Consider the following 15,000-nt stretch of genomic DNA (forward strand, 5'->3'; position numbering starts at 1 on the left):
TGCAATTCTTTGCTTCTTGTTGTCAACACGGGATAAATATCACTTACAGCTGAGATAGAGTAACCATTAAAAGAAGTCACTGTAACCGTGGTTTTAACAGTTCACATGTTTAGGGTTTAGTTTTGATTATAATAAACATTTCACACTAGCCCACAGAGAGGAAACTTTGGTAATAGTTCGAGTCGAACCGAGAAATCACCAAAAATATCTTATACAAATTTTGGCTTAACCCAAAACTAGTAACCAAGTGAAGAAGATAATTCTCTCGAGATAAACTCACGATAAGTCGTAATGAGCAACGTCAAGGAATAAACAATTATGGACGGGGATTCGAACCGTGGTCCCAAGATGTCAGAGGATTTATCCTGGGCTTGCTCGTCTTGCTACAGCACTGGACTTGATACTTGCCAGTCCAGCCCAATCTTCTGCTTTATAATTTTTTTACAAACTGTACTGACATTAGGTACGCATTGCTCCATCTTCCTCGTGAATAATACAAGCAAAAAAGTTATTTAATAGATGCAGATATCAAGTACATAATACAGAGTACAAAAATAATTTATTAGGCTCAGTTTTAATGCGAATCTGTTATTTTTACTATTAATAAATATAACAAGATCGGCATTTAGTTTAACGAAATGAGAGAAAAATCTTACTTCGTTATGTATGTAACTGTTAACAGTATTGCAAAAAAAATTAATATCTGAAAATTGTCTTTAGGATAACCTGCTGATATTATTAAGGAAACTCGTTGCTTAGCATTTAGAGAGGATCTTATTGCTGACTTTAATGCTTAACATCGCCTTGTGGGTTTCGCCCTTAGTAGTAGAAATAATAATAATAATAATAATACTAATTTATAATAATAATACTTAACGTCAACAGCATAGTCCTCGTATTTACGGGATCTATTTATTAGATTCTGTTCATAATTAACGACGAGCTATGGAAACGTGAACAGTGTTATGTAGGTGGGTATAGTCAGGCAGCATGTCTTCGTGATTAGCTGAAAGACAGAGGATCGAGCCTTCACCATTTCTTGCGCTGAATAACCCCTCACTAATTTGTCGCTTAACATAATCAAAAAAGATTCCGTACACTCTCCTCAAAGACAAAACGACATCCCCCATAAACTCTCACCCATCGAAGGTAATAGGACCCCATGTACTTACCCCATCCATTTAATAGGACGGAAAGGGCCGTATAATCTCCCGTTTGGACAAACAGGGGTGGATCTACTATGAAGCTAACGAAACTGAAGCCTTAGGGGGGCCCCTGAAGCGCCTTCAATCTACATTGCTTAAAAATTTGGGACCTACTGTGTGAGAAGTGGTTGTGAAGGGGCCCCTATAACAGTTCAAGCTTCAGGGCCCCAAAAATGTAGGTCTACCACTTGTGACAACAGAACGATTTGGTGTCCTCTTCCCTCCGACCAATCATATGTCTCTCTCTGGTTTTCCACTTGTTGCAAGCATGACCACCTGTGCTCACTGTTGTTGTTTCGCCTTGTTATTTTTAAAATAGCTTATATCATTTTCCTAAAGAACAAAGGTTTCTTTACTGACTATAATTTGGAATGTAATAGTTTTAACTTACACAGCTTATCTATCCCAGATTGCATTGATTTAACCTATATATTGTCCGCTTTTGAGAATATAAGGTCTGAAATAGATTTTAATTGGCATTTATTAAGAGCTTGAAATACCGGAAAGTAAACATTGATGAGTCACTGTGCCTTTACTGTAACAGTTCTCAGATAAGCATCACTTTAGAGAAGATACATAAATATCCTGCACATAGGAGCCTGACGTTTCGGGTCAACTTGGACCATTGTAAATTTCTCTCTATGTGCGGGTTATTTGTGTATTGTTCCAGTCACGATATTGTGCCTCTTAATTCTTTTAGAGAAGAAACAGAGGGTGTTTCGGACCCTCCTGAGCCATTAACCATTCTGCCTGTTAATTAACCAGGACAGACCGAACTATCTAAAGTATCCTCCACTAGTGTGCGAATTAGTTATTACTCGGACCTAATGTTATTTTGCCATTTAAAGTGACCTTTTTGTTTCTTCTGGTAAAACGCACTGAAGATGGGATCAAAATTTTTGATGAAATAAGTTCTCCTTATTCTGAATATGAGCCAATTGATCACATTTAGGACTTTATATACTCAAAAAAATGCACTTTGTCACTTAATAGATAAATCATATGTTATGCATCGATAGACAGACTTTAGTGATGGCATAAGATAACAGACGATTATTAGCAGTGTCATAATAGACTGCGCTCAGTAGTGCCATGAGATGATAGATTGATGAAAAGAATGGTAATCACATGTATTATCAGGAGCATTTTAATTACACGATGTTTCGCCCTTTGTAGGGAGGACAGATGTGTAATAAATAGCGTAACTCTGGTACATGAGGTTTTAAGTTCCTAGATTGTCGGCTACTCGTATTTTGCTACATAGATGAACAGTTTTTTGCTAGACAGAGTAGCAACTTGACTGCAGATTTTCTGAGTTTTAATGTGACATTACCAGGATGACCCTAGACACTGTCATGCTATGTTTTTTAGCAGTGTGGAGGTGAAACATACATTTCTCTAGAAGTCTCGAAAGGTATATTTCAATACTTTAAAACCTTGAATATATGAAAGCCTACCCAGGCCTAATAATTGTCTCTCTTATTTTGAAAAGTATAGCACTTAGCAAAAAATAATGAGTAGCATCGTGGCTGTAAAATTTCACCTGTAACCCCAAAAATGGATATGAAAATTTACGAAACTTTGGTGAGCTCTGGACCTTTACCAAGTTACAGATTCTTGAGGGCTCCAGGACTGACCGAAATGTCGTCCATTTTCATCTGTTTATGGGTTAGGTGAGAATTCCTTTACAAACTCGAACCCCATTACAGTTAATAAGATAGATGAGGCAGTGTATTTAGGATTGTCCTGTGTACCGCGACAGATGCTATCACAGGTCCCCTCCTCTCAGGTCTGCCGGATCCACCTGTGGATGTGCAGGTAGAGCCAGGTCCTCAGGATGGCTCTCTGTTGGTCACCTGGCTTCCTGTCACCATAGACAGCACCGGAGGTACCTCCAACGGCGCCCCAGTCACCGGCTACGCTGTCTACGCAGACGGCAAGAAAGTGACAGAGGTAGAAAGCCCCACAGGTGAGATTTAAGGCTCTCTCGTGAGCTTACTCCCTTCAAGGAGAGTTATGTGATGGGTGATGAGTTTTTGATCAGATGAATTGGAGCTACATTACCCTTTCTTAGCTGAAACATGATTACTTTGTATATATATAGTGTGTGTGTGTGTGTGTGTGTGTGTGTGTGTGTGTGTGTGTCTGTGTGTGTGTCTGTGTGTGTGTCTGTGTGTGTGTCTGTGTGCGTGTCTGTGTGTGTGTGTGTCTATGTATGCGGGGGTCTGCTTTAGGTATGTTGTGTGTATTCTTTTGTATGTATTTAGATTATTTCTTACACACACAAACACACACACACACACACACACACACACACGTATGTACGTACGTCTGTATTACATCGCCCGCATCACCTGACTTAGTCTCGTGTGCAAATCATATTTTTGATGTAATTACACGTTGAGATTATGTAATATAATCAAGGCTTCAGTGCTCTAACATTACTATTATTATTATTATGTCTATTTAACACGCTATTTCTCACCATGTCACAAAAAAAATCACTAAATATTTTTTTTTCATATTCACCTCCATATTCTTGGCATTGTGTTTCTCCTCCGTCTTGTTCTTGGTTCTCCTCTCCCTGTTCCTTTAATATTCTTCCATTCGTATGTTTCTTCTTTCACGCTGATTCAGGAAGAATGGGCCACATATGTAGCGGTTCGGTATCATTATCGGTAATAAAGATACCAAGTTGTTATACCTGACTTACTCACCTATATATTGAACAGTCATGCAGAAAAGTATTGGTATCGGTATCGACCGTTTTTCACCGATTCCGACTCCGTAAAAATGTCCGATACCGATACTTTGTTGCATCCTGTACAGTTTAGGATATTTAATAAAGTAAATGTTTATGGGTATCACTTTAACATTTATAATGTTATTCGTCCACTTCGATAATGTATACCATTACTGTTCTTTTTTCTTTCTGTTACTGCTGTTTGTTCTGTTATTACTGTTAACAGGAAAAACAACGGGCGTAGAACAAGAAAGTATGGTGACAGTGTTGTCGCTCTGTGTAGAGCTTTAAGATTTTTTTGCAGTTGGGGAACCTTGATGGTGAAAAAGATTGAAAAAAAAATGGTGCTATGCTCCCCTTCCTCGAATCAAACCTCATTGTCTGCCAAGCTTTAGGCGCTGTGACCCATATTTATTTAGCGTTTCCTCGTGAATGTGATTTATCAAGTCGGTTGGTTTGATAAAGCTCTTTGCTCTTCTAAATAGAGCGAAACATGAATTGATACAGCAATACAGTGCAGAAAAAGCAGGATAAAGCTCTACAGTGAAAAGAAAACGACGAAGCTCTGCAATACAAAGGAGAAGCTGACTTGATAAAGCTCCTTACAGAGAGAAACCTGTATTCTACGCCTGTGTCTTTTCTCTCAAACTGTCAATGGTAAATCTTTGAAAGCTGTCGCCACCATAATTACCATCAAAGATAACAAAAAAAAAGCTTGTTTCTCACACAGGTGACCACGCCTTGATTGACCTGACGAAAATCCCGGGCTTCGAACCCAGGCAGGTGACCGTGAGGACTAAGAGCCGTGACAGTGTGTCTGGAGACTCGGTACCCAGCCAGATTCCCACCCACTTCGGTCGTGGGCGTGGCCGAGGCAAGGTGAGAGATGAAACGTGTTTCAATGTCTGTAGCTTGATAGTAGTAGTAGTAATAGTCTGTTTCGTGTGTAGCCTGATAATAGTATCGCTTATTTTGAAGACTTTTGGCAGAATTGTGATTCTAATGTTGCCTGTTGGTCCGAGTCCTGCTGCTTCTGTTGACTGTTGGTAGAATTCTCTTCTGCTTTTTCTGTTGCACGTTAGCAAAGTTGTGCTTATTGCATTGTCACTTGACAGTGTTTGCTGATGATGAAATCTAGTAAAAAATGGCTTTAAAAAACCCTTAGACGTAAGAGGTCATCGGGTTCAACCCGAAGAAAGGGGTGGTAACTGCAATTACTTGCATCAAGATTTCTTCGCCAGCATCATGGCTAAGAACTCATGATTATCATCTTCGCCTCGCAAACTGAGGGAGCTGTGGTAAAATTGATCATGATTCCCTGTTTACCTAGCAGCAAGTTCACCTCCTTCCTACGCATGGATCACAGTAACACCATAGTGCAGTTTGTGTTTTGTGCTAAGGAATAGAGGGCCTCATCTCTGGGAGAGATGCCTCTTTCCTCAGGATGCTTTCCTGGCTAAGAAGCCATTATCTCTTTCGACGCAGTGGAGATATTTTCCCTTTCGTTTAAATCTGCTCACTTTCCTGGCCGATAGCATGGAACTTTTAATACCCACGGAATGTGAAAATAGATTTTAAATTAGTCCTGGTTTTCTGATTTATGTATATGTGAGTGAACTGATAACGACAGTGCAGTAATCTGATACTGATAGTGTATCAATCTGATACTGATAGTGTATCAATCTGATACTGATAGTGTATCAATCTGATACTGATAGTGTATCAATCTGATACTGATAGTGTATCAATCTGATAATGATAGTGTATCAATCTGATACTGATAGTGTATCAATCTGATACTGATAGTGTAAATTTGTTGCATAATGTTAGAGACTAACTATTTAAAGCGATGAGAAGCGAATAGAATCTAGTAATTTGTAAATAAAACTGAACAACAACCTAGTTGTAGGTTGGAGCATTAGTATTTGCTGACTGTTGTGGGTTGCATCCTTGGGAAGAGTATTAGTAAACCCTAGATGGTGCTGATCTTTGAAATAAGCTGAGGCAGGATAACAGATCTTAGGCTGTAAATGAGCTGAGGTATGATAACTGTTTTTTACAAGTAAGCAAACCATCTTTACAAATTCTTTGTGGATTTTTCACATACAGTTTGCAGCAAATGACACACACACACACGGTGGGTGCAGACGTGGGTACACAAGGCTCCGAGAACCTTCGTGTTTTTGAGGCGTGCAATAACCCCTAGCAGTAATCAGTGGTAGTGACAAAGTCAGTGAACAAACCTACGAGTGATAACTATAGTTATTAGTTGAAAAAATTCGAGGGGAAACCTAAATTCAGTATTTTCTTTTAAAAGTGCCAAACCGTTGTGGATCTACTAGGCACTGTTGCCACACAGATACAAACATAAAAAGATCAAAGCGAGTGTGGAAACGGGTGATCAAGAATTACCAGCGTTTGGTTAACAAGTGAAATGTGGGGCACCGTAATGTGAGAGTGAAAAAGTTAATAAGCAAAAGGAGAAAGAAAAAATAAAATATACAATAAGGGAAGGTGGCAGTAGGCCTACTGAAGCAGTGACGTCACAACAGTTTGTATGCCATTATACATATAAAGTGTAACACCGAATGTGAAGTGTATTCTGTAATAAGTGAAATCACTTGAGGAACGCGGGATGCATGAGCATATATGGTTATAAACATCACGGGTGAAGGAGTTACAAAATAGTGAGAGAAGGCCTATGTACGACGACTACGTCATCAGCTTCTGGCAACTTGTCATCACACTGCTGCCAGTGCAAGTATTGCTCACCTGTTGAGGTTGCATTTTGCAAGGTTGAGTCTGGTCCTGCATCACTGTTAGATACTGGTCACTCACTCCTGCAAGCCATTACCAGAATTAGAGTAGAAATAGCATAGACGAGAGTGCAAGGAGTAAAGCGGTAGTGAGGGATAACGTCAGACACTTAAGCTGAGACAAGCTAAATTTTACAACCTAGCTACTTTCTGAATTTTAGAAGTAGAACCGATAAGTGTTACAAGTATTGGTAAGCTTAGAATTACTGGTATCTACCGGTATTTATTAGCAGTATGAATACTTAGAAGTGGGGGCACACACACACACACACACACACACACACACACACACACACACACACACACACACACACACACACACACACACACACACATACATACACACACACACACATACCTTGCTCCTCTCCCCCCCTCTTCCTATCTTAGGTAGAGACCTATCTCTACCTTTCTCACTCTTTACCTATATCTCTCTCTCTACCTATCACTCTCTACCTATCTCTCTCTCTCTCTTCCCTCTCCCATCTCTCCCCCTCTAACATCTCTCCCCTCCCATTATCTCTCCCCTCTCCCTTTCACCATCTCTCTCCCCTCCTCCCCTCCCTCTCCCCCTAGCTTCTCTCCCCTCTCACTCTTCCATCTCCCCCCTCTTTCCCCCTTCTCCCCCTCTCTCCCCCCCTCTCTCTCCCCCTCTCTTTGCCTTCTCTTTTTTTTCTCTCTCTCTCTCTCTCTCTCTCTCTCTCTCTCTTGCTCTCTCTCTTCCCCATTTTCCCTTCTAACTCTCCCCCTCTCCTACCCTTCCCTTCACTCTCTCTCCCCCTCTCTCTCCCCCTCTCTCTCTCCCTCTCTCTCCCTCTCTCTCTCCCTCTCTCTCTCCCTCTCTCTCTCCCTCTCTCTCTCCCTCTCTCTTGCTCTCTCTCTTCCCCTTTTTCCTTCTCACTATCCCCCTCTCTCTACCTTCCCTTCTCTCTCTCTCTCTCTCTCTCTCTCTCTCTCTCTCTCTCTCTCCATCTCTTCTCCATTTTTCCCTTCTCACTCTCCCCCTCTCCTTCCCTTCCCTTCTCTCTCTTTCCCCCTCTCACACTCTCCCCCTTTCCCTTCTCACTCTTCCCCTCTCTCTCTCCTTCTACCTTTCCCTTCTCTCTTCTCTCACAAAAAAAAAAAAAATGGTGGGGACTCGCAGGAACCAAGGATCAGATGAGAATGGTTCTGGTAGGGAGGAGTGGATGGAGGAGCAGTGGAAAAGGATGGAACAAGAGTGGGAGAGAAAATTAGGAGAGCTTTCTAAAGAAATGGAGAAAGAGCTCTCTGTGAAATTGGAAAAGAGGTTGGAGAAGGAGACAAAGAATTGGGAGGCACAAGTCGAAACTGCAGTAGCCAAGATAAGGGTCCTAGAAGTTGAGATAAATAGGCTGAAGCGAGTTACAGGGGCAGTGACCAAAGAAGACACAGCATATGAAGCTGCGAGGCCGAACAGGAAGGAAGGAATTATGAATTATGCTAAGGTCATATCAGCCTGCCAAGGAGGACCAAGGAGTGAAAGGGAAGAACAGCTGGTTGCAGATGGAAAGGGTAATAGGTCGAATGCTGAGGCACAACCAGGCTATCAAGAGCCACTGGAAAAATCAAGGGAGGAACTGACCACATACAGGCAGGATCCAGAGTCACAGAGGGTGAGGCAATGGGAGGAAGAAAGGGCAAAATCAGTGTTTATCCATGGGCTTCAGGAGAGAGAGAGGAAAGGACAAACACTGAAAGGCAGCAGGAAGAAAGAAAGGAGATTGAGAAAATCATCACTGAAATAGGTGAAGAGATGGACGAGATTGTAAATTTTCAGAGAATAGGGGGGTACTCGATGGGGAGAAACCGACCAATCAAGCTGATTCTCAGGACGGAAACAGTGCGGAACAAGATCCTCCAAGAGAAACCACGATTGAAATACTCGGAAGAGTACAAGAGGGTGTTCCTAGACAGAGACAGAACAAAATCAGAACGACAGCAGCTGAGGGAGAGGACAAAAAAGCGAAAGGAGCTAGGAAAAGAGACAAGGATGGAACCAGCAGAGGTCAGTCAGAGCAGAACAGAACAGCAAGGGCAAGCACACACGCAACTATTCTCAGAACCATACAACCTATCACACCATCCCAACACACACTACAATCCATACCCACAGCCTCCACCCAACACCGAGCTATAGAATCCCACAGTATGCCACCAGGTCTCCCACCCTCACAGGCCCCCCAAACCACAGTGTTGGAAAGGAAACTGAAAGTATGGTACACAAACGCTGATGGAATAACAAATAAGTGGGAGGAGTGGCATGAAAGAGTCAAAGAAGCATCACCGGACATCATAGCTCTCACAGAAACCAAGGTTACAGGTATGATAACAGATGCCATCTTTCCAACGGGATACCAAATCCTGAGGAAAGACAGAGGGAACAGGGGGGGGGTGGAGGAGTGGCATTGCTGATCAAAAATCGCTGGAATTTTGATGAGCTGGAGAGAGGAGACAGCGGAGAAGAAAGTGATTACATAGCGGGAACACTTCACTCTGGAGGTCCCAAGGTAGTAATAACAGTGATGTATAACCCACCACAGAACAGCAGGAGGCCAAGGCAAGAGTACGACGAGAGCAACAGAGCGATGGTTGACACACTGGCTAGAGTGGCCAGAAGAGCTCATGCATGTAGGGCAAAGCTCCTGATCATGGGTGACTTTAACCACAAGGAGATCGATTGGGAGAACTTGGACCCACATGGGGGCCAAGATACATGGAGGGCTAAGATGATGGAGGTGGTACTGGAAAACTTCATGTTCCAACACGTAAGGGACACTACAAGAGAGAGAGGAGAGGATGAACCAGCAAGGCTGGACTTAGTATTCACCTTGAGTAGTGCAGATATCGAGGACATCACATATGAAAGACCCCTTGGAGCCAGTGACCATGTGGTTTTAAGCTTCGAATACACAGTAGAGCTACAAGTGGAGGGAGAAGCAGGAAGGCCAGGACGAATGAAGCCAAACTACAAGAAAGGGGACTACACAGGAATGAGGAACTACCTGAACGAGGTTCAGTGGGACAGAGAACTGGCAGGGAAGCCAGTTAATGAGATGATGGAATATGTAGCAACAAAATGCAAGGAGGCTGAGGAGAGGTTTGTACCCAAGGGTAACAGGAATAATGAAAAAGCCAGGATGAGCCCATGGTTTACCCAAAGGTGCAGGGAGGCAAAAACCAAGTGTGCTAGGGAATGGAAGAAATATAGAAGGCAAAGGACCCAGGAGAATAAGGAGAACAGTCGTAGAGCCAGAAACGAATATGCACAGATAAGAAGGGAGGCCAAAAGACAATATGAAAATGACATAGCAGCGAAAGCCAAATCTGACCCGAAACTGTTGTACAGCCACATCAGGAGGAAAACAACAGTCAAGGACCAGGTAATCAGGCTAAGGAAGGAAGGAGGAGAGACAAGAAATGACCGTGAAGTATGTGAAGAACTCAACAAGAGATTCAAAGAAGTGTTCACAGAGGAGACAGAAGGGACTCCAGAAAGACGGAGAGGTGGGGCACACCAAGTGCTGGACACAGTGCACACAACCGAGGGAGAAGTGAAGAGGCTTCTGAGTGAGCTAGATACCTCAAAGGCAATGGGGCCAGATAATGGTGGATTGCATTTTCTTGGACTGCAAGAAGGCGTTTGACACAGTTCCACACAAGAGATTGGTGCAAAAACTGGAGGACCAAGCAGGGATAACAGGGAAGGCACTACAATGGATCAGGGAATACTTGTCAGGAAGACAGCAGCGAGTCATGGTACGTGGCGAGGTGTCAGAGTGGGCACCTGTGACCAGCGGGGTCCCGCAGGGGTCAGTCCTAGGACCAGTGCTGTTTCTGGTATTTGTGAACGACATGACGGAAGGAATAGACTCTGAGGTGTCCCTGTTTGCAGATGACGTGAAATTGATGAGAAGAATTCACTCGATCGAAGACCAGGCAGAACTACAAAGGGATCTGGACAGGCTGCAGACCTGGTCCAGCAATTGGCTCCTGGAGTTCAATCCCACCAAGTGCAAAGTCATGAAGATTGGGGAAGGGCAAAGAAGACCGCAGACGGAGTACAGTCTAGGGGGCCAGAGACTACAAACCTCAGTCAAGGAAAAAAAAACTTGGGGTGAGTATAACACCAGGCACATCTCCTGAAGCGCACATCAACCAAATAACTGCTGCAGCATATGGGTGCCTAGCAAACCTCAGAACAGCATTCCGACATCTTAATAAGGAATCATTCAGGACCCTGTACACCGTGTACGTTAGGCCCATATTGGAGTATGCGGCACCAGTTTGGAACCCACACCTAGCCAAGCACGTGAAGAAACTAGAGAAAGTGCAAAGGTTTGCAACAAGACTAGTCCCAGAGCTAAGAGGTATGTCCTACGAGGAGAGGTTAAGGGAAATCAACCTGACGACACTGGAGGACAGGAGAGATAGGGGGGACATGATAACGACATACAAAATACTGAGAGGAATTGACAAGGTGGACAAAGACAGGATGTTCCAGAGATTGGACACAGTAACAAGGGGACACAGTTGGAAGCTGAAGACACAGATGAATCACAGGGATGTTAGGAAGTATTTCTTCAGCCACAGAGTAGTCAGTAAGTGGAATAGTTTGGGAAGCGATGTAGTGGAGGCAGGATCCATACATAGCTTTAAGCAGAGGTATGATAAAGCTCACGGCTCAGGGAGAGTGACCTAGTAGCGAGCAGTGAAGAGGCGGGGCCAGGAGCTCGGATTCGACCCCCGCAACCTCAACTAGGTGAGTACACACACACACACACACACACACACACACACACACACACACACACACACACACACACACACACACACACACACACACACATACACGCACGCACGTGCACACACACTATAAATATCCTTACCGATATATATATATATATATATATATATATATATATATATATATATATATATATATATATATATATATATATACGTATATATGTAACAAGATCGCAGTAAACGCGTGATATCACAATATGCAGAACAACCACTGTGGAAAAAATCTTGAAATCACGAAAGTGCTTGGAAGTTCACTATTTGTTTTTTTCACAGTGGTATTTCTGTGTGTGTTTGTATGTATATATATAATCACACATGAGGATATTTATAATAAATCTAAGACGTAGTAATTTTTTAGGTATACAGCAAATGATGTATACTTTCTGAAACCGAATTTTAATGGAGCAACTGCCCGTAATTTCATTATTTCATGATTGCAAAACATTTAATTTATTTAAATATTTTCATTTTACAGATTTTTATGCAAATAACACGAATTTCTATAAATACATAGCAATAAACTATTTATTTTTAAATATATATCTTTCAGCTAAATCGACATGGGATCTTCACATAGTTTAAAACTAAATAAGCAGCGATATTTTGTAGCTGACAGATTAATATATTTGTTAATATATTTATTAATATATTTGTTCTTTATCTAGTGCAGTTAGTGGAGAGTGGGGAAAAAAGCTTCTTTATCAATCATTTCCTAATCTGGTATGCAATTAGGGAAGGAGGCGGCAGTGGAGAGCCTTCTGCTTATCTTTTCCATCGTTATCTGGCATGCTACAAAATGAGGGGAAAATACATTATGCTGTTCTTGCATCCTTGCTTCATATGTTCCAAGAGGAACTGTCTTTCCAAGAGCTTGTACAATTTATCATTTCCTTCAGTGGCACTCAGGTTTTAGCAACCACCTGGGACCAGTTGCTGGCTGAGGTTAATGGCCCATTACATGCATGTGAAACGTAAAAGATGCATGATCCCTGCAGACTAACATCATACACTCTTCTATTCTATTAGAGGGATTAAGGTACTCTGTGTACTCTGTTTATATTCACTTAAAGCTAGATGCCTCTTCGTATATACGCCCTTGGGACCATATCTTAACAGTAATTATGTACAATATAGCAGCTAGTGTATGATACGTTACATAGTGTGTATATATATATATATAATATATACATGTATATATATATATATATATATATATATATATATATATATATATAAATATATATAATATATATAATATATATATATAATATATATATATATAATATATATATATATATAATATATATATATATATGTCGTGCCGAATATGTAAAACTGGTCAATTAGCAAGAATTCATTTAAAATTAAGTCCTTTCTAAAATTTTCTCTTATACGTTTAAAGATATATTTTTTCATTAATGTTAATGTAAAAGTTTTTATTTTTGCTACAAAAGAATCTTAGAAAACTTACCTAACCTTATTATAAAAACAACAATTTATTTTAGCCTAACCCAACTAAATATATTTAAGATTTGTTTACAGTAATTTAATACTAAACAAACACAATGAAATGTATTTTTTTCGTTAAGTTCAGAATGATTTTGGCGAAATTACTGCATACACAAATTTTCGCTTGTCCTATGTGGCAAGATGAGCGTTGCTATTTAAGCCAAGATGGCAAGTTTTGCCTATTCGGCACGACATATATATATATATATATATATATATATATATATATATATATATATATATATATATATATATATATATATATATATATATATGTATATTAATAATGTTCAGTGGCCATTTTATTACATGCATCTGTACATATGCTAGTTAATGCAAATATCTCATCAGTTAGTCACGTGGTAGCACTTAAGTGCCTTAAAGCACTCAGACGTGGTCAAGGGGTTCAGTTATTAACACGGAACATCAGAATGAGTACAAAATGCGATCTAATTAACTGACCGTGGAAGGATTCTTGGTGCCAGACAGGATGGTTGGAGTATATCAGAAATTCCTGATCTGGAATTTTCATGCACAACAGTTCTCTAGGCGAAAACGCCTTGATAATGAGAGAATCTGAGGAATGGCCAGACTGGTTCCAGGTCACTGGAAGGTGACAGTAACTCGAATTATCACGCGTAACGCCAATGGTATGCAGAAGAATATCTCTGAATGTACAACACGTCAGCCTTGAAGTGGATGTGCCACAGCAGCAGAAGACCAAACCGGGTTCCACTCCTGCCACCTAAGAATAGGAAACTGAGGCTACAGTCAGCACAAACTAACCAAAACTGGACAGTTGAAGACTGAAAACAATGTCGCCTGGTCTAATGAATCGCGATTTCGTCTGCGACATGCAGATGGCAGGGACAAAATTTGGCGTAAACCTTTGGGATATGGTGGAAAGTGAGACTCCCAATATGAGTGTGCAGTCAAAATTCTGCAACACCTGCGTGATGCTATCACGTCAACATGGACCAGCATCTTTTTGAATCTACGCCAAGAAAAAAAGGGAAGGCCCTACCCAGCACTAGAAGGATATAACTAATAAAGTGCCCACTGAATGTAATATATATATATATATATATATATATATATATATATATATATATTTATATAAACTTAATATATATATAAACATATATATATAATATATATATATATATATATATATATATATATATATATATATATATATATATATATATATATATATATATATCTCATGTCGTGCCGAATAGGTAAAACTGATCAATTAGCATGAACTCGTTCTAAATTAAGTCCTTTCTAAAATTTTCTCTTATACATTTTTTTTCATTAGGTTCAGAATGATTTTTGCGAAATTATTGCATACACAAATTTTCGCTTGCCTGATTTGGCAAGAAGAGCGTTGGTATTTAAGCCAAAATCGCAAGATTTACCTATTCGGCATGACATATATATATACATATAAGTAAATATGCCTACCTTAGATAAGAAATTAAGTGAGCCTTTTCTTTTCGTATTCAAATTTTAATTTTCCAGACTCTTTGTTTACATTTGGTTTTCTCAATTAAGTTTCTTTTGCTTATTCAAAATTTTTATTTTGTACGAGGTTTTAGTCCCGTATTTTTAGTTTATTTCTTTATTTGGCCTCATTTGCCTCCCCCTCCCTCATTTCAACAGTTTCCAGATGATGAGGATTTGTTGCCCTCTGACATGGAACGTCCCTCCGAGTTATCTGATATTGCTGAGGAGAGTGAAACTGAGGTGTCTGATGAGGTAACTATGCTGAGTGTGACATAGGTATCTGCAGAGGTAATTATGTTGATGAGGAGAGTGACACAGAAGTATCTGCTGAGGGAACTATAGTGATGAGTGAGAGACGGAGGCGTTCTGTGAGGAACCTGTATTTCTGAGA

At 40.6% G+C, this 15,000-nt stretch overlaps 1 protein-coding gene across 1 annotated transcript in view; it reads left to right on the forward strand.

Moving 5' to 3' along the window:
- Positions 1-15,000, forward strand: part of LOC128701979 (RIMS-binding protein 2) — a gene marked incomplete at its 3' end in the record, with an annotated part of 174,744 nt that overhangs the window by 106,657 nt on the left and 53,087 nt on the right. The window contains 3 exon segments of the mRNA XM_070101419.1: positions 2,995-3,174; positions 4,679-4,827; positions 14,766-14,861. Of these exon segments, the coding sequence (XP_069957520.1) occupies positions 2,995-3,174; positions 4,679-4,827; positions 14,766-14,861 (425 nt within the window).

The sequence above is a fragment of the Cherax quadricarinatus genome, chromosome 77 (assembly GCF_038502225.1).
Source record: "Cherax quadricarinatus isolate ZL_2023a chromosome 77, ASM3850222v1, whole genome shotgun sequence".
Classification (NCBI taxonomy): domain Eukaryota; kingdom Metazoa; phylum Arthropoda; class Malacostraca; order Decapoda; family Parastacidae; genus Cherax; species Cherax quadricarinatus.